Source organism: Lolium rigidum, chromosome 6 (genome assembly GCF_022539505.1).
Source record: "Lolium rigidum isolate FL_2022 chromosome 6, APGP_CSIRO_Lrig_0.1, whole genome shotgun sequence".
Taxonomy (NCBI): Eukaryota; Viridiplantae; Streptophyta; class Magnoliopsida; order Poales; family Poaceae; genus Lolium; species Lolium rigidum.
Window position 1 is genome coordinate 156,523,255 of NC_061513.1, and position 19,962 is coordinate 156,543,216.

A 19,962-nucleotide genomic window follows, 5' to 3' on the forward strand; every position below is an offset into this window, starting at 1 on the left:
GCCGACCACGAAATTGGTGGAGACCTAGCGTCCTCTCTTGGAATTGTACATATGAACTTCTTTTTGGTCAATGCATCGAAACACAATGTTTTTTATGTTTTCGCTAAAAATAGATTGGTCTGCTATGATACTTTTAGGTTATACATATGGAGCTCTACCATCATTGATCAGTTCGGACATGTTTACACTTATATGATAAATTGTTTCATTAATCATAAATGGGTTCTACACAAAGATTTCGACGATGTACAAAAAAAGAGCTGTCAACCCAAAGTTCCCATTTTTCATATAATCTAGAATCAGTTCTATTATCCCGCTTATTCCCCTCCTGTCTATAAGCAATTATCCTAGATGTTACCGAGTCAAAAAAAAAAAATCCTAGATGGTAAGATGAAGATCAGTTTATGCTACACCTTGTAGATATTGTAAGGGGTTCTGCGTGCATGTGGAGACAACTGGTAGCTATTTGTTTTGTAAGTTCGTGTTTATTCCCTAAATTTACTAGCAAGTAATGTTGAAATTGCGATTTTATATTAGCAGGCTCTTTATTTTGACAGGCTAGTCATTGATGCGGGAACTAATAATATTTTTATGCATTTTATAAAATGTCCACCTATGTAAATAAAGTTAAAGCAATTTATAAACTAAATTAAAATTATTTTAAAACCTCATGCATATTATTTTTATACTACACGAACATTATGTAAAAATACATGAAAAATTATTTATTTTTTACAAGAGGTGAAAGATCTTAGGGAATAGTTATTTTTTTGAAACTACATGCAAAATATTTTGAAAAATACATGATTATTTATTTTGATAGAGATGAACGATCATGGTGAACATTTTTAAGAAGTTACATAAACATTAACTTTGAAAGAGTTGAACTACTTAATGAACCGTGAACATTTTCTGGATCACATGATAGGTTATCGATTTTGGTGCACTATGAGCATTTTTAAGAAAACATGTGAACTTTAATTCAAAACTGTGCATTTTTTAACCATGAAAAAAAAATCATAACATGAATCCTTTTCTAATGTAGAACGCATAATAATGAAAAACATATGGAAAAAATATAAAAAATAGAAAAGAGTACAAAAGGAAAATAAAATTAAGAAAATAAATTTTAAAACATAAAATAAAATATAACAAAACTATAAATCATGAATACCAACTAAAAAAGAGACATACCAAAAACAATAGCAGAAAAACGCAGAAAACCAGAAAAAAAAGACACGCGCGGCAAGAAGCAAGGCCAGACCCGTACGATAGCGCCCGCACTAGGCGGTGAATAAGAGTCCTCCCCAATAGAATTCGTCACTTGTGAGGTCAGAAATTTAGCCTTTTAAGGAAATAAATGGGCTTTGGGCTCCAAAATTAGCGGAATTGGAACTAAACGGATTTAACAGACGTACATGGGCACATGGGCTTCGTATCTTTTTTATAGGAAGCCGTCAAACGAAGAAGCCGGCTATGGCCCTGTCTTGACGAGTTGACGTTGACACCAAGCCAGCAATACAATGGAGTTAGGATGTCGTCAAAATGAGCTCATCCTGTCAACCTTCGGCGCGCAACTCGTTCCATGATTTGCTAGGTCGCTCTCTGCAAACTGTATTACACATCACATATGTACAAGAGGTTCTCGGGAGGAAGGATTGGAGCTCCAACTCAAGACTTCGCCATGGCTAAGCTATGTTCCTCAATCTGGCTTGCATGGACCGACACGAAGCAGCAAATGCATCTCTTCAGAGCTCGGGCTCCAAATGTCTACAGGAGAATCAGAAGGTACACATACATACTGGACTAAGTTCTTTTGCTGCATGTTCCTTCCTCTTCCGTATATGGGTTCTTGACTTCTTGTAATTTTCATAGAGAACATTTTCTGTAGATTAATTTTGTAGAGAACTTGTAGCTAGATAGTATGGCAGTCATCCAGCGTAGAGTAATCTCGAAAATTCTCTTCCATTCCTCCGCGGCTGCCATGTTTGATCTCTCCGCGGAGAGTCACTGTCATTCTAAGTAACTTGGGGCTTAGCCGCCAAGAGCATAAGCTATTTTGATACAAGGAAAATCAGCACAAGGAAAAGGCATTAACAGATCGTGGGGTTAATTTGTCAGTTTAATTCGCAAATTTCCGAAGTTTATCCAAGAATTGCTGCAAAATTCAGCCGCCTAAAGTAGTCACCTGGAGTTGCATATTATTAAGCTAACGACTGCGGTTTCAAAATTCTGTATTATAACTTTTTATCCCTAAATAATGTATCAAATTGATCTGGACAAAAATATTGATCCGAAAGCTAGGAAAGTGATTCAGATGTAAGAAAAATTCAAGCAATATAGGAATGTATAATTCTCATTCATTTATGAAAAAACTGATCTTCGCAATCAAGGGTTTTAGGGTCAAGATGGTCTACCCTCTATTTCTCTGCCTCATAAACGATGCAACTCACAATGCATGGTTAGGATAGATGACATGCGTCTAATAAAAAAATTCAGCAACCAAGATGTAAAAGATGTTGTTGGCATTTACTTATTATGTGTTTGAATATGTTCCTAGATAAGATTCATAACTTCCTAAACTAACCACAATAGTTTTCATGTTGTTATCGAGTCCAAATATTATTAATCAATTATGTCCCAAACACGCACGTGTGAGTCAAGTTCCGTGTTTGAAAATTCAAATTAAAACTCATAGGTTTTAACAATTTATAGACCCAATGTTGACAACTTTGCATTACACTCTATTCCTTTCCTTGGTATGACTCCAATGTACCCATATAAAATGTAGTTCATCAAAGCCATACTGCCTTTTTAAAGTATGTTTATCAAGTATAATTTCACACCAAATATTCCATGTCATTTCTATGATACTTCCATCTTTTTAATTCAAAACAATGTATAGAAAATATATAAATGTAGGGAGCCACAAATTTCTAAGGACCATATGTAGTTTTGCTCGTGTTAGTATTTGTAGATGTAGCTAGTGGTCTAATGGTCTATTTATAATTTATTACTTTAACATTTTTATACTATTATAGATGATTATCAATTGATCGGTGAACCTTTTGTAAAAAAATATAGCGTATATAATACAATGCAAAACTGGCAGTGCAATTGAGAGACTCAATGCAACAGTATAATCAGAAATGGTAAATCTAGAAAAATAGTGCAAAACATGCAGTTAAAGTGGTGAAAATATGAGGCAATAAACAATTACAAATAAAAGACACAAAGAGGTAATAAAAAAAAAGCATAGAGATGCACACTTCTGGAAAAATAATTTAGCTTATGAAGTGCATATATTGGAAGGAACACAACGAAAATGTTTCAAATCATATAGTGCAAAATTGATGTAATTATTTTATTAAAATATATTGGCATGTGATCCAATTTTGAGGAGCTAGACACTAGGAACAAGCTGTGAAAACTTATAGCACAACACATATCGAGACCTTCTTACAAGGGTGCCATTTTCTAGTCAACCCTATATACTTTGTTGCAAGGTAGTAATAGCTGTTTTGACCTTGCAACGTATATTGGTTTTCTAGTTGGATTTTTTTGTAGATTGTTGGTGTTTTCTCCATTGCACATGGTATGCTCCCATGGAATCGTATGACGACCTGTGCAACCACGCATGAAAGCCTTCGCTCTGTCCTCTGTTACATTATTTGACATTGTTCTTTAGGTTTTCTGTAGTTTGCAGTATACTGCTACCATGTTTCAAAAGTGTCAATTTTCCGTTGTTAGTGAAAATGTCTATTTTGCCATGCATGCTTCAGAAAAAAAAACTTTATCGAAAAAAAATGCTTCAAAAAAAAATCTACACTATGAAAGGATGAAGTCATAAATCTGGGGTACAGTACCACGAGGTGCGAATGGCGCCGAATCATGCACATAACAACTTGGATCCATGAGCCCATCAATATTTGCTTCTTGGGTTGGGCCACAGGGCTCGACCCTCGAATTCGAGAGTTCAACAGAGGACACAATCAGACTGTCTCTTTCTGCGATCTGGCCTCTAGATTCCACTGTGATCTGTGAGTAAGCATAAGAAAAAGTAGGAATTGAGTCTGAATGTCTGATACAGGAAAAAAAAAAGCATCAACACCCTCCAAGTGCCATGTTAATATATATGTTAGCAAAGTTCCTATAAAAAGATATTGTATCATCTCTGTTCTATAATTTTTTGAACTAAAACCACGGCAACAGTGGGACTGTTAAAGATTGCTTTAGCTAATTGCATCAGGCAAAAAAAAACCGTAGAGCTTAATCCGTATCCAGTAGGGGTCAGCGAATCAGCGGTCTGGTCGTGAATGAATTGAAGAGGAAGGAGGTGGCGTTCTTCACGGCTTCACGCCCGACCAACCGAACAAAAAAGTGCACAACGTAGCTAAGTTGATTTGCTCTTTAGCTAGTGGTCGGCATGTTTGGCTGATGCATCGCCCGACATGATCATATTGCCTTTGAAAATTCGTGAGTTCCCTTAAATAAAAGTTGATGGTTAAATGCATGGAAAATGTACATTTTTAGTTCCCTCATTACCGGTGTATGTTGGATTTTCAATCTCTGAAATCGGGCAAGTAAAACGGCTCCTAGAGCAGATGTTCCTGCCTAACTAAAAAAGAGCATTTCAAATAAAGAAGTGTGAAAATTTTAAAACACTTATATATCCTTTTCATATGCTCACACATAAGTTCTTAGGGACAAAAAAATATTTTGGGTTCTGTATAAAAATTAAATTTCGTGCTCCAAAAGAGCTATTTTACAACGCATTTTGGTGCATACGACATAATATGCCTCTTTTATTCAAAAACATTACAAGCATGTATTTCATATATGTTTGATTTTTTCCAAACAATTTTTTGGAATTTATTGTTATCCAGGAGCACGTGCTTCCGGGAACATCAGATGAGTGCTCAGTTATCTCCTAATTCTTGAAAAGGTTAGATATGTTACTTGAAGCATTTTGACCATTGACGCCGTGGAGATTTCCAAACATGGCAATCTAGTTGACATAAAAACACCGAGAATCATCTTTCTAATGGATTATACAATGGAATCCGCTTTTTCCTTTAATGAAACATAAGATGTATGAATGTAAGATGATATTTTATGAAAAATCATAAAATGTAATAAGGAGGAAACATTTAAAATTATTAGAGGATCTACGTTTAAAATATTTTGGCAAAACATTGTGTGAATGTTATAAATGGAAAAATTATCAAAGTTTTTTAGAAAATATTGTATAGTTGATGACCCCTATCCTCTTATTTTGCATTAATAAAACAATTTTTTGTTTCATGGGTTACCACTCATGCGAAACGAACACCAATTATACATCAAAGCGGTCGTGCCGGTCACCAAATCTACCTAGTTTAAGTTAATGATCAAGTTGTTTGGTTTTCAAGTATAGTGACCAAAACTAGACTTGACTAATAGCCGAGGAACCATATTATCATCCGCACATTATCGAGCCTCCTTAAAAAGAAACATTTCCAATGCCATGGTCAACTAGCCAAAACTTGTTTCTAATATGTGTGGGAGTACACCATTTGATTAGTTAGTGACATATATAATATTGGTAGCTAATTTTTCTTGAGATGAAAAAAACTAGGGGCTTGTTTGATTTAAAGGATTTCTAAAGGAATCTTGTATGATTTTTACCCATAGGAATTTTCCTATAGTGCTTATTTGATCAAAGGATGGACCCCCCCTCCTCCCAAATTTCTATGGATTGCTTTCTCATGATTTGTAGCAAGAGGTTAGACCTCTTGGAAAATTTTCTATGTGTCTATGACAACTATGTTATGCACTCAATCTATATAGAAAATTCCTATGGCTTTCCTATGCTACCATCAGACAACTAGTTGCACAAATTCCCACATATTTATTTCCCATGGGATTCAAGGGAGCATGTCATATAAATCCTTCATTTTTCCTATTCCTCCACTTTTCCTATCCTATGAATCAAACAAGCCCTAGGTCGTAAACTCAAGCATTTTGTGGCCGACTTGTCTTAATTCTGAAATCTCAGCCTTTGAGCTCAAGCTGCCGGTCCAAGATCGTGCATCCTATCCAGTAGTGCCAATCACCTGTTCACTACCAGATGGGTACTCCAGTACAAGCTATAGTAAAAAATCCGAAGCCATACATTTTTATTTTTTCGCGAAACACAAACTTGTGGAGCTCTTCAGGTTAATAAAAAGGGAATTGCTAGTTTACTGAGAACTAAGTTAGTGTTTAGTACATTTCTTCAATGTCAGATTTTCATTGTGAATCATGCACTTGGGTTGTAAATGAGATTTTTTTCGGTTGCAAGTGGGGTTGTATTTTTCAATTGCAAGTGAGGATGTAGCTAGAAAAATTATCTCAAAACGGTTAGATTTCCTTCATGATCCATGCTAGTGATGATTCTGTAAGCAAATCCCGATCACAGACTTGACAACATATCGCTTTTCCCCAAAACGACTATTTTACCACACATTTTTCTGATTATTTTTTCATAGTACTACAACACAACATATTGCTTTTCTACAAAAAAAAATATTACAGCCATGTAACAAACACAAACATGTATATGATAAATAAAATCACATATGTTTTATTTTTTAAAAAATATTTAGGAATTTATTGTTTATATAGGAGACATGCTTCGGGAACATATGATAAGTTGTCACTTATCTCTTTTTTTCGAAATGGCTGATGAGACCCCTGGCCTCTGCGTCGAAAAGATGCATATGTCTCGTTATCTCTTGATTCTTCAAAAGTTTGGATAGGTTATTTCCATTCACTTGAAGCCCTTTGAACATTGACTCTATAGTGATTTGCAAACATGGCAATCTAATCAACATTAAGCACGTTAATTTTTTTTAACAAAATGTAAAATAAATTCACTTTTTGAAAATAAACATAAGATGTATGAATATAAGATTCTATTTTATGAAAAATCATAAAATGTATTAAGGGGGAACATTTACAATTATTAGAGGTTCTACTACTCAGATATGTTGGCAAAACATTACGTGGATGTTATAAAAAATAAATAAGTAACCAAAGTTTTAGAAAAGGCTTTTTAAATATATTTTTACAACCTCTATTTTCCTACTTTGCATTTAGAAAATAGTGTTTTGTTTTTGTTTCATGGGTTACCACGTATCCGAAACCAACATCAGCTATCCGTCGAAGCACTCTGATTCTTTGACCACATCTACCTGGTTTAAGTTGATGATCAAGTTGTTTGGCTTTGAAGTAGTATAATGACCAAAAGTATATTTGACCAATAGCCGGGGAACCATATTATCATTGGCATATTGCCGAGACTCCTTAAAAAGAAACAATTTCCAATGCTATGGTCAACTAGCAAAAACTTGTTTCTAATATGTGTGGGAGTACACCATTTGATTAGTTAGCGACACATATAATATAGCTAGCTAATTGTTTCTTGAGAGAGAAAAACTAGGCGGTCACTCAAGCATTTTGTGGCCGACTTGTCTTAATTTAGAAGTCTCACTCGAAGCTGAAGCTGCCAGTCCAAGATCGTTTGACGAGCTATAGTAAGAACCCAAGCCGTACATTTTTATTTCTTTGCGAAACACAGACTTGTGGCGCTTTTCAGGTTAGTAAAAAGTGAATTGTTAGTTTGCTGAGAACTAAGAGCATGTCTAACAGGCCCCGTATAACCCGCCCACCCCGTAAAATTCCGGCGACATACGGGGCAGGCGCGGTTTGGGCCGTCTAGCAGGCCCCGTATTCGGGCCGCCCCGTTTCGGCGGAATACGGGGCCCAGGAAATCGGCCCCGTCGCCCCGTACATATAGTGGGCGCAGGTGCGAGTGAGGGGTTAACCCTCACTCGCAACCCTAGCTCCGCCGCGCGCCGCCGCCTCCTCCTCCTGCTCCGGCGAGCAATTAGCCGCTCCCCGCCACGCATTCCACCCCAAAAGCTAGGATGGACTCCCGCCGCCGCGAGTAGGTCCTCGCCGGCGAGCGGATCGAAGCGATCCCGCTCGCCGGACACCGTAGAGGAAGCGTGGCGGCCGAAGTGCAAACTCTCAGCCCGCCGGCAGCCGCCGCGCGGCCCGCAAGTACGCCGGCGCGCCGTACGTGCCGGACCCGCTCCGCGAGTTCGCCGCGGGTGGGCGGTGGTACAAGCAGGACCCGCCGCTCAAGCCGACGAGCGGCGAGGCGTTCGAGAAATGGCGCGCGCAGTGGCTGCGCGACCGCGCGGCGTTGGCGGAATGGAGGGCGACCATCGGCAGCAGCGCAGCGGCGGCGGAGGAAGCGGAGGCGGCGAGGAGGAAGCGGCGGCGGCGGAAGAGGAGGAAGAGGAGGCGGCCTACCGCCGTGCGGTCGCCTTGTCCGAGGCGGATGCCGCCGAGAAAGCGGCGGCGGAGGCAGAGGAGGAGGCGGCGGCCATCGCCGCCGTCCGGGAGTTCGAGGCGCGGCAGGCGCGGGAGGCCCGGGAGGCGCGGGAGGAGGCGGCGAGGATCGCCTTCATCCCCTACGTCATCCTGGACGAGTAGAGGTAGGTTAAGTAGCATGATCCGTAGTACGATCCGTAGTATATGATCAAAATGTGTGTATGCTCCCTACTATCAATGAAGATGAACTTCCCGGGGTTTTAATTTTTGAAAATACGGGGCGAAATACGGGGTCTGCTAGACGGCATGGCTCGAAATGGAGCAGTTTTTCGATACGGGGCGAAATTAGAGCCTTATACGGGGCAGCGAAATACGGGGCCTGTTAGACATGCTCTAAGTTAATTAGTGCTTAGTATTTGCATCGTGAATCATGCACTAGAGTGGTAACTTAAATTTTTTTTAGTTGCAATTGGGGTAGCATTTTTCAGTTACAGGTGGGGTTGCAGCTAAAAATTTATCCTAAACCATCGAATTTGATTCGTGATCTATGCTATTGGTTGCAACTAAGATTGCAGGCTGAGAACTAGTCACAGCCTAGTAAAAATGTTTTTTTACACGTAATAATGATTTGTTAAGCAAATCCCGATCACAGACTTGACGCGTCGCACCGCGCGCGGCCACAGCTCGCCATCGGCCACCGATGACGACGATGGTGGAGTCGACGGAGGCCATAGGCGGCGGATGCCGCAGCTAGGCAGCCGGACGATCGCCATCCGCATGCGCATCCACATCCAACGCTAGCTCATCCGCCTCAACCGCATGCAACACCCATCTCCCCCAACGCCACCACATTCAAATCCCCGGCCGGCCCCATCCGCGCGCGTGTGGACCAGGAAGCCCGTGGCGGGAACCGTTGGCCACGATGGAGCAGCGCGTTATCGCGAGCCTATCCGAGCGCGGATGAGGGAGGCGCCCGCCCAGTGGCCCGGATCCGCCGGCCGACCCGAGCCGCACGCCGCCGCATCCCGGCATCCGTCTAGCCCCGGCCGGGCTGCGTCAATTTGTCCGCACACGCTGGCGCGCCCTGCTATTTGTTGCTGCTCGCCGCGCGTATAAGGAGGCCAGAGCGCGCTGCCCATTCGCACAATGTCGACCGCCGCAGCTGCTAACCTGTGCTACGCGCGCTCCTCCACCATCTCCGCCAGCCTCGGCACCCCCGCCCCATCCAACTCCGCCTCCTTCCGCCCCAGGCTCATCCGCAACGTCCCCGTCCAGGCCGCCCCCGTCGCACCTGCATTGGTACGTATACATATTCATACATACGTCGGCAGCATGCATGCATGCATGCACGCATATATCCTCTCTCCCGCCGGCGAAGCCCATGTTAAGCTTGGCTAACCTCGGCGTGTCTTTCCCACTTTGGGCACACCGGCGTGCATGAGTCACGGGTTCGTCTGCTTTTCTAATTTGGCGCCACATGCATAGCATCCACCCTTCTTCCAAGAATATGGGAGAATGGCATTATAGCAACCAAATGTCGCACCCAAGCCTCAACTAAACCGATTTAATATATCCACCTTCTTGATTATTTTCAAAGGCATGTGCATTCAGATGTTTAATTCTATGACAAGCATTTAGGACCGACGGATTACTAATTAAAGATATAGAGGTGCTCTTGATACAAAATAATTTCCCGAAAATCTAAAGTGGAAAGAAAAAGGTTCGTAATGATGCATAGGAGGAGGCTTGGCTTGCGGTCACCCGTTTCATTAGGCGACCGTGTATGTTGTCGTTTAGCTGTCGGAGAGAAGTAAGACCCCGCTCATGGACTACATCACCAACACCACCACCGTTGCCGCCGCTAAACCACACCGACAAGCTTATATCTCCCCGCCGCCCGCGCCGGCCGATAGTTCGGTTGACACCACCCGCTGCCCTACCCAAATAGTCACCTATGTTGGTCCGCCGTCGCCCCGGGCCATTCCTCCAATCCCCTCCATATTTTCTTCGGCACCGGCAATCCTTGCACCCCCAACCCTAACCCTAAGTTGCTTCCTCGCAAGAGTAGGGCCTAACACAGCCAATTCCTTAAAACCCTAAGGTGGAGTCTAGCTTTGAGTTCAGTCGATGTGGTCGATCAAGACGCGCATGCGCCAGTCAAAAGCCACTGCCTCGACAACAACCAATTCCCGCTGCCTCTCCGCCCGTGCGCCCCCGAACCTAGCCCGTGGGTCGTCAATGCAATCCCGAGCTCCTTCTCCTACCTCCTAGCATGCCAAGCGCAGCCGCAGGGCCGGAGAAAATCCCGCGCCGGAGCCCGTCCTCGCCTTTTCGGCGGCACTGAACCGCACCTCTGCCGAGATGAGCAGGGACGGAGACAAGGGGGTACGAGGGGGGGTGCGCCCCCCTATGCTCATGATTTTCCTTTGAACACAAGCTGGCAGCTCCTTATTTGTGTGATTTTAGCTAGTTCTGCCCCCCTCATAGTAAGATTACTCCCCCCCCCCCCCCCCTCCTCTCCCTTATACTTCATTCCTGGCTCCGTCTCTGAACATATGCATCCATGGAACTGGAACTGAATCTTACCATTGTAGTTGTGGCAATTGCATCACGGAGTATATTCTTAGCAAAACGGTTTCATGCATGGTTAAACTTATCTGGTCACCTTCAGTTCATAGGCTTGATCGATCTCACCAACATACTAAAGGAAACAAAGGGTCTTGCCATTCTGATCGGCCATTTGGCCATGTCTGCTAGTTTTCATGTCTTCTTTCCACTCACCGCGTTCCACGTGTCATGTCTGCTAGTAATTCGGAGGGAGATCAAAAAAAAGTAGGGTCGTACTCGTGATAGAGCGGAGAGGAGAAGATGAGTGGCTGCCTTTGCCTGCCGTGCTGCTATAAGAAGGCCCCAGGCGGGGAGAACACAGCAGCAGTAGATTCTTCCTCCTCGTCACTCCTCCAGAAGCCAACCACCAACCCTCCACCACCACCTCCTCCAGTTCCAGCCTCCAGCAAGGTCCGTCCCCATCCTCCCTCCCGTTCACCTCCCACATACCATCCATACACTGCTCCATCCATCTTTCTTATCCCCTTTTGATTCAGTTCGTAGCTTACCCTTGCAACTTTTTTTTTTTGAAAAGCATTTATCCTCCTGCATCTACTTTGGATCACTTTTGGCCATGCTCTTCGTGGGCACACCTAGCTAGCTCTCTCTCTCCCCCTTTCCGTCTCTGTCTCTGCATGATGCATATCACAGGTTATAACTCTTGCTGTTTATGCCGACGACTAATTTGGGTTTGATTGTTCCTTTGCAGATGGACGCCGCCGTGGAGCGCCTCCAGACCGGGTTCCAGAAGTTCAAGACCGATGTCTACGAGTAAGCGCCCCCCTAATCCTGCTGACAACAGAACTCCTGCGTTCGTTCGTGATATTTTGGTTCGATTTGAGATTATTCTCCAACTGATCCTTTGTCCATTTCCTCTTGGCAGCAAGAAGCCCGACCTGTTCGAGCCCCTCAAGGCCGGCCAGGCGCCCAAGGTATGTTGTCCCTAGCGACTCTGTTTAGCTTGTAGAGTTTGACAGAAAACTAGCGTGTTATGTAGACTTGGGGATCGAGATGTATTTTTTGCCCACAGAAAAAGCGTAGCTGAAGAAAACCGTGTTCGCGACTTCACATTAGGAAGCAGTCCTGCCATCACGGGTACAAATCCGGGGTATTAGACTACGGTCAAAGTAGATGAAATGAAACGGCTGCTTGTTCTAATTGCATGGCCTGACCGTTAGAGGGGACTGCTTGTGGTCGTTTCCCACCACTTTATACTAGGTCAACCTAACTGCTACTACGACTGAAAAGGGTTAAATCTTGAGCTCCTTTCCCATTAACCCCCACCTGTTGTGCACGAGCAGGAAAACTGGATCATCGTGCCCATGTGTGTTGCCATGATGTGATCTGGCTTATTGAGATGTCAGCGTCCCTATCACTTTGTGGACGATGGGTAGTAGAATATGGTTCTTTTTCCCTTTTCTGCTATAGGAGGAATAGCGCTAGGATAAGAACCTTGCAAGTACAAGAACAAGCATAACTTTTGTTTCTTGTGCGATTCTCCATTGGCGTGCTTGCCAACGCCGTACTAGGCTGCTGAGGTTACATTGATCTTCTTATTCGTTTTTACCCTCCTACTTGTGCCACTGGGAGCCCAAAGGCCACCCTGAACAGCTTATCTGCTTATCATTAGCAATGACATAAACGAACTAAAAGTGGATTACCAGTGGAACGGAGTATCTATCTTTTTCTCCACTGACATGAATATGATTGGCCTGTGTGCTGCAGTACATGGTGTTCGCGTGCGCCGACTCGCGTGTGTGCCCGTCGGTGACCCTGGGCCTGGAGCCCGGCGAAGCCTTCACTGTCCGCAACATCGCCAACATGGTCCCGGCCTACTGCAAGGTGCGCACACGTCTCGCGCCTATTCGCCGCCGGCCTTATATTGTCCCGCTCACCGAGGTGCATTATTGACGTATTTTTTCTCCCCGCTTTTGTCTACTGCAGAACAAGTACGCTGGTATTGGATCAGCCATCGAGTACGCCGTGTGCGCTCTCAAGGTCAACTCTCTCACTCACTCTCAGTGCTGTCACTTGCTACTTACTATATACACTAGTGTGATGATGCATTGCACTAGTAATTTGGGATCAGATCTGGTGCCTAATAATGGGGTTAGAAAATGTCCTGATCGTTAGCGTATATTTATGGACTTTGGCAGGTTGAGGTCATCGTGGTGATTGGCCACAGCTGCTGCGGTGGAATCAAGGCACTCCTGTCACTCAAGGATGGCGCAGACGACTCCTTGTAAGTCTAGCGAAACACCCAGATTCTCAGCCCCCGTCGTTGCTATCCTTCTCTCAATCTGTTTCTGAATCGAGCTCTCTGCCTTTTTTTGATGATTGATCAGCCACTTCGTCGAGGACTGGGTCAGGATCGGGCACCCTGCTAAGATGAAGGTGAAGAAAGAGTGCTCCTCCTTGTCTTTCGATGAGCAATGCGCCGTCTTGGAAAAGGTAACCACATATGATACTTTCAGCAACTTGCTAGAACGGACTCGATTTTATACACTGCTTCGCTGACCAAGAAATATTCTTGGATTTCTGCAGGAGGCCGTGAACACGTCCCTCCAGAACCTCAAGACCTACCCGTTTGTCACCGAAGGTGTGGCCAACGGAACCCTCAAGCTCGTCGGCGGACACTACGACTTCGTCTCCGGCAAGTTCGACACATGGGAACTGTAAATCTTCCCATCGGTTAACTCCTACACATACATACGTACATATATATACCAAGATATCTTCCGGCCGACCGACCGACCGACGTGGATGCAGTGCCATGGAGTACGAGCTTGTTGTTTTGCAGTGCTGAATGCTGGATGGCTCGATGTGAATTTGTAATAAGCCATATAGTTGTTTCTACCATTTTCTGACGACCGGTTGTACGTGTGATGCATAATTTGATCGCCTTGTGATCAAAAGACATCATATATATTTTTAATAATATTTTCACCAAGAGTTTACCTTTTACCTCATACTCCTAATGTCGTTTTCTAGCTCTTTCAGACATTTGGGTGACTAGTAAATGATCGGTGTAGATCAGCCAAACAAGAGTATGCATAGCCAACAAGGTCATTCGAATGTTGGGGGAAAACCCAAAACCAAAATAACATGTCAACACTAAAATGAATGAGAATTTGGTGTCACGCAATAATGATAAGGGGTGGCCCGATCTTCTCAGTAAGCAATGGTGGTGATGATGATCACGGGATGATTGCAGCGGAGGTAATTTGATGAAGTGGATGATAACTTGTATGACGCAACGAGATCTCTCGATTGGTCCCTGTCGCCAATGCAACAGCTCTCAACCCTGCAAGATATTCGCAACTCCACACACTTGCGCACGTAGCCGCCGACCACGAAGCGGTAAGTTGCAACCGTCTAATTCCCAATGGAACAAGCAGATCACACAAGACTTTCGGATCTACACAATATCAAGCAATATGGTGTAGGGAATTCAATAGTTTTGCAGAGCAAACAACTAAGAACTAGGGTTTATCTTAAACGTGGTCTAAAGCAGCTAGGGGGGCATCCTGGGCACTTATATAGGCGTCCGGGACGACTTCTGGTCGAAAAGATACAAGAATAACCGACCCAGAATAGATCTGGTCGAGACAGACTCGGACATGGCCGGTCTGGGGGTCGGTCGACCGGGCCTGGGACCGGGCTGGCCGGTTCAAACCGGTCCAGGGACCGGGTTCCAACCGGACGCTGGAATTGTCGCGCAGTAACGTCTCCGGTTGGCATCAACGTGGCGCTCGGTTGGGGCCGGGGTGGATCCGGCCTGCCGCCCGGTCGAACCGGGCCAGGGACCGGGCGCGCCGGCGTGGCAGCCGGTCTGATCGGGTGCTGGGCCGGCCTGGACTTCGTCTTCTCCTCTCGCGCATGCCTCCCGCTCCTCCCTCGCGCGTCCATGAGATATCTTCAAGTCCAGCTCGTTGTCCAGCTCCACGTCCATCTTCACGTCCAGCTGCTCTTCTCCTCCTCGTGCGATGCTTGTCTCCTCTTCATACCTGATGATACATAAGTAATAGGACTTAGGTAGTATAAAGTTCTGATCAATCAAAGTATCGTTTAGGAACAAGTTCACTTGTTGTTCAAGTAGCTTCGCACGAGCCCTTGTAATAGGTCCAATCCGAACTTCATTGGACTTGAGCTTCACAGCAGGTTCATCTTCAGTTGGTAATGACGGAGGTGGTAGTGTGGTAGGGATGTCCTCATCATCTCCCCCCTTCAAAAGGCGTCGACCTCGACGCTCCAAGGTCTTCTCCGTCATATGGTGTCAAATCAGCAACATTGAAAGAATTACTGACACCAAACTCATCAAGTAGAAGATCTATCGAGTATGCATTATCATTGATCTTGGCAAGCACTTTGTAAGGACCAGCACCACGAGGAAGCAACTTAGACTTTCGTAGCTTCGGGAACCTATCCTTTCAAAAATAGACCCGGACCATATCACTAGGCTTGAACAACATCTCATTGCGCTTCTTGTTCATCCTTGCAGCATTGCTCTTGCCTTTCTTCTCTATCAACTCTTTAGTCTTCACATGGATCTTTCGCACAAAATCTGCCCACTTGGATGCCCCATATTAACTCTCTCGTGTATGGGCAAAGGCAACAAGTCAAGTGGGGTAATGGGTTTGAAACCATACACCACCTCGAAAGGACACAGCTCCGTGGTAGAATGTACCGCCCTGTTATAAGCAAACTCCACATGCGGCAAACAATCTTCCCACTCCTTCAGGTTCTTCTTGATCATGGATCTCAACAATTGTGACAATGTTCTATTCACCACTTCGGCTTGTCCATCGGTTTGGGGATGACAAGTAGTACCGAAAAGTAGCTTCGTCTCCAGCTTTCTCCACAGCCGTCTTCCGTAAGTAGCTCATAAACTTCACGTCACGATCAGAAACAATAGTCTTCGGGACTCCATGTAGTCGCACAACCTCCCTGAAAAACAGGTTAGCAATATGCAACGCATCGTCGCTTTTGTGGCAGGCAATAAAATGTTACATTTTAGAAAATCTGTCCACTACCACAAATATAGAATCATGGCCTCTCTTAGTACGCGGCAAACCCAACACAAAATCCATACTAATATCCTCCCAAGGTGTAGTAGGTGCCGGTAAAGGAGTATACAAACCGTGAGGCTTTAGCTTGGACTTGGACTTGTTGCAAGTAATGCACCTCTTCACATAGCTGTCCACATCCCGCCTCATCTTTGGCCAATAAAAGTGGTCAGCTATCATGAGTAGCGTCTTCTCACGCCCAAAGTGACCCATCAAACTTCCAGCATGTGATTCCTGTAATAAGAGCAAACACACAGACGATTCTGGAACACATAGTTTGTTAGCCCTAAACAAGAACCCATCATGTATGTGATATTTTTCTCATGCTTTACCAATAGCGCATAAGTGATATGGTTCAGCAAAATCATGATCAGTAGCATACAAATCACATAGCACTTCTAATCCAGGAATTTTAACATCAAGTTGAGTTAATAGCATCTTCCTAGATAGAGCATCAGCAACAATATTATCTTTTCCCTTCTTATGCTTAATAATGTATGAAAAAGACTCATGAACTCAACCCACTTAGCAAGACGCTTATGCAAAGTAGACTGAGCTTTCAGGTATTTTAAAGCTTCATGATCAGAATGTATGATAAATTCTTTTGGCCACAAGTAATGTTGCCAAACCTCAAGAACTCTAATTAAAGCATACATTTCTTTATCATATATAAGACAGTGGACTTCTTGCTGGATGAGAAGGCACGGTCATGAAATGTAACGCGTATGTGTTCCGATTTTTAGGAGGGTGTGGCAAATCAGGTTCTGCAGATTCTAGTGAGTCGCCATGACATACATTATTTCCTGTCTTGGCCAAATAGCCGCTTCGATCTCTACACGGTCCGTTGCGTATCATTTGGCATACACGGAGCTTGTGCTCACGATATGTCATCAGAAACTCAATCTGATACAAAGTTTTGGAAGGATTTTTAGGCAGTAAAGGCCTGTGGAAAGATGTGCATTATTCTATGGAGATTTGCACACAACTGACTCCCAACTAGTCAACAATTTCTGCGACGTCACATCCTGACTTCCCGGCTTCATTGTTCTACGGAGGAGTGTGTGGAGCATGCCATGTTTTTTTCTCCTTTTGAGCGGGAGGTGTGGACTGATGTGGAGGAGTTCAACAATTCATTTGAACTGTAAGTTATTTACTTCACATAAAACTTGGCTTGTGGATGTCATGTCCAAGTGCAATAGTATCCCGTCTATGGTGCTGGTTGTTTCGTTTCGGCACATTTTTGATACTCAAAATAAGATCTGACAAGAAGACATCAGTGGTTCTCATGTCAGTGTTCCCACACAGATCAATTCCTATGTTGATTTCATATTGATGCATCTATCATCAACGAATTCCAACAATAATAGTCGTGAGACCGGCTAGGTATCATCTTGGTCTCCGCCGGAAGGTTTGCTCTACTTCAATGTTGATGTGGTTCTCTTTGCTTCGTCCCAAAGCATGAGTGCTGGTGTTGCTGCTCGTGATTTTCGGCAGGTGGTCAATTCAAAGCTAGATGAAGCTATTGCAATCACGTTTGCTCTCGCTTGGGCAAGGCATGTACAATCTCATTGTTTCTTATGACTGCCTCTCTCACGTCCAACGTCTCAACTCAGCAGAGAGACTGATCAACATGTGGAATTCTAATCCAAGACATTAGAATTTTTGTTGCTAGTTTTAGCGAGGGTTCAATCTCTTATGTTAATCGTGTGTAGAACTATGTTGCACATCATTTAGCTCGATCTTCGGACCTTGTTTATAAATCAGTCTGGTCTAGTGTGCCTCAAGTTATTATTCATGAGATAATTTGTATTGACTATGTGTTTCAGTGATTTAAAAAGAAACATCCATGTGTAACAAAAGAAAAAAAAAACAAGGTCGAAATCACAGCCTACTTCTAGTCCATGCATCTAGTTCTAGAATTTATGAGACAAATAAGACATTTAGTAAAGTATATTCGAGCCTACAACAACAAAAACGAGACTGCGAATAGAACAAGTGAAATTGTGAAAACTAACTTAACGAACCTCCAAATTTTCCGCACAAGACAACAGCTCAGGCATCCATTTCATCTATCATGGTGGTTCCGTTCTCCTTTTAGATAGCGTCCCCTCGAATCATCAAACACCTGTATAGCTAGCTATGTCATACATTTCGGCCACAAACAAATAATCAATTAAATACTATTTTCTCATAGGGTTTACCTTTTGATTACCATTTTGCTCTTACAGCTTCTCTATGGCATATACTTGTCTATGTCAGGCATTTAATAAATGATCGATTTAGATCACCAACACAAGCTAACAAGGCATGCGAATGCTGAAGAAAAAAAACTGTAATTGCATGTGAATTTGATGTCATCATTTTGTGAGGAAAGGAAAACAACACCTTGTTGAGTCATGTTCCTTCACATGGGGGTGTGTTGACAGCACAATATCAGCTCAAAAAGTCCAACACGTATCAGCCATTGAGTGGAGTTCGCATCCAATGGTTGAGTTACCACATTTAGAGGTAAAGGATAAACCCTAGCCACCATTGGTGGTTGTGCGAGAGCCAGGAAAAGTAAGCCATAATGTGGCGGCTACCATGAGAGGGTGAAAGAACAAACTAGAACTAGATGTGCTAGTCCTAAATCATCTTTTCAAGTGAAAGTCCAATTAGTTTGAAAAAAGCTAGGTCTTAGAGCATCTCCAGCCCGTTGGGCTCCCCAGGTCAAAATCCGGCGCTATTTAGCGCCGGATGGATGTAACATTTGGCCTGGGGAGGCCCATATTCCCAGCGGCGAGTTCAGGATGGTGTAAAATTTGAACATATATAGGTGAATTCAGACAAAACCAGACGAAATACGTTCAAACATTGGCGAAATTTAGAGATATTTAACATATATAGGTGACTTCGTACATATATAGGCCGAATTTGTAATATATTTGAAATCGTCCAGAGGGAAACATAAATTAAAGTTAAAATACGGCGATCTACATGCCGAAATCGTGGTAGAACACCGTCTGGTCGCCGCCGTCGTCATCGTTGTCGCTGGAGTTGTCGGCGTCCTCAGGCGGCGGCGCCTGCTGGCTGCTCTGGCCGGCGTCTCCGTACCAACGGCTGGAACCCTGGCAAGGGTCGCCGTGTGGCAGCGTCGGCCGATACAGCTCGTCGTCGCTGTTCTCCTCTAGCTTGATTAGTGGCACGGGTGCGACGGGTGCGGTGGGTGTGGCGCTTGCGGCGCGGAGCCGTGCGGCCGCCAGGTCCAGCAGACGCCTCTGCTGCTCCGTCTCCTGCCTCTCCCAGTCCTGCCTGGACCAGGCGAGGGCGGCCTCCATCGGGAGGGCGTTGTCAGTGGGGACGAGGTCGGTCAACGACCTTGCGATGGCCTCGCGGATCGCCTCGTCCTCGGCCCGCATGGCCTCCTCTTCGGCGAGCTGGGACGCAGCGGCGGCCGTTGTGGCCTCCTTCTTGGACGTCTTCCTCTTGCGGTCGCGCAATGGAGATGACGACCGGAGCCTCCCGCCCCCCCCTCGTGGATGACAAGGGCGCCGTTGATGCGCCCTCTGGTCGGTGGTGGAGACGCCGGCTCCTTCTTGACGGCCCTCAGCGTTGTTGGTGGAGGAGCCAACCCGCCCGACCTCGACGCCGACCCAGATGACGGGGACAACGGAGCCATCGGTCGCGGCGTCCACGAGCTCCCTTGCCGGCGCGACAAGATAGCCGCCACCGGTGGTGGCATCCCCAGTACGGGGTAGTTGCCTCCCTCGATGTGCGCGAGCACGTTCTCGAGGGTGCGGCCCGGCCCGCTCCACCAGCGGCGGCGGACAGCGGTGTTGTTGCACGCGGGAGGAGGGGGAGGGCCATCGTAGGCAGCGAGTTCGTGCTCGTACCTTTACCGGAAGAAGTCGGTCCACGCCTCGTAGTTGTCGGGGTAGAACCGAAGCTC

The 19,962-nt window shown here is 44.7% G+C and overlaps 1 protein-coding gene across 1 annotated transcript; it reads left to right on the forward strand.

Annotated features, from left to right (window-relative positions):
* The first annotated feature begins 9,501 nt into the window (after nt 1-9,501).
* Nucleotides 9,502-13,932, forward strand: LOC124665604 (carbonic anhydrase, chloroplastic-like). Its single transcript, XM_047202998.1, has 8 exons — nt 9,502-9,660; nt 11,678-11,739; nt 11,852-11,900; nt 12,694-12,810; nt 12,913-12,966; nt 13,125-13,210; nt 13,314-13,419; nt 13,513-13,932. The coding sequence occupies exons 1-8, from the start codon at nt 9,508-9,510 to the stop codon at nt 13,645-13,647; spliced, it is 762 nt and encodes a 253-aa protein (XP_047058954.1). The 5' UTR covers nt 9,502-9,507; the 3' UTR covers nt 13,648-13,932.
* The last annotated feature ends 6,030 nt before the right edge of the window (nt 13,933-19,962 follow it).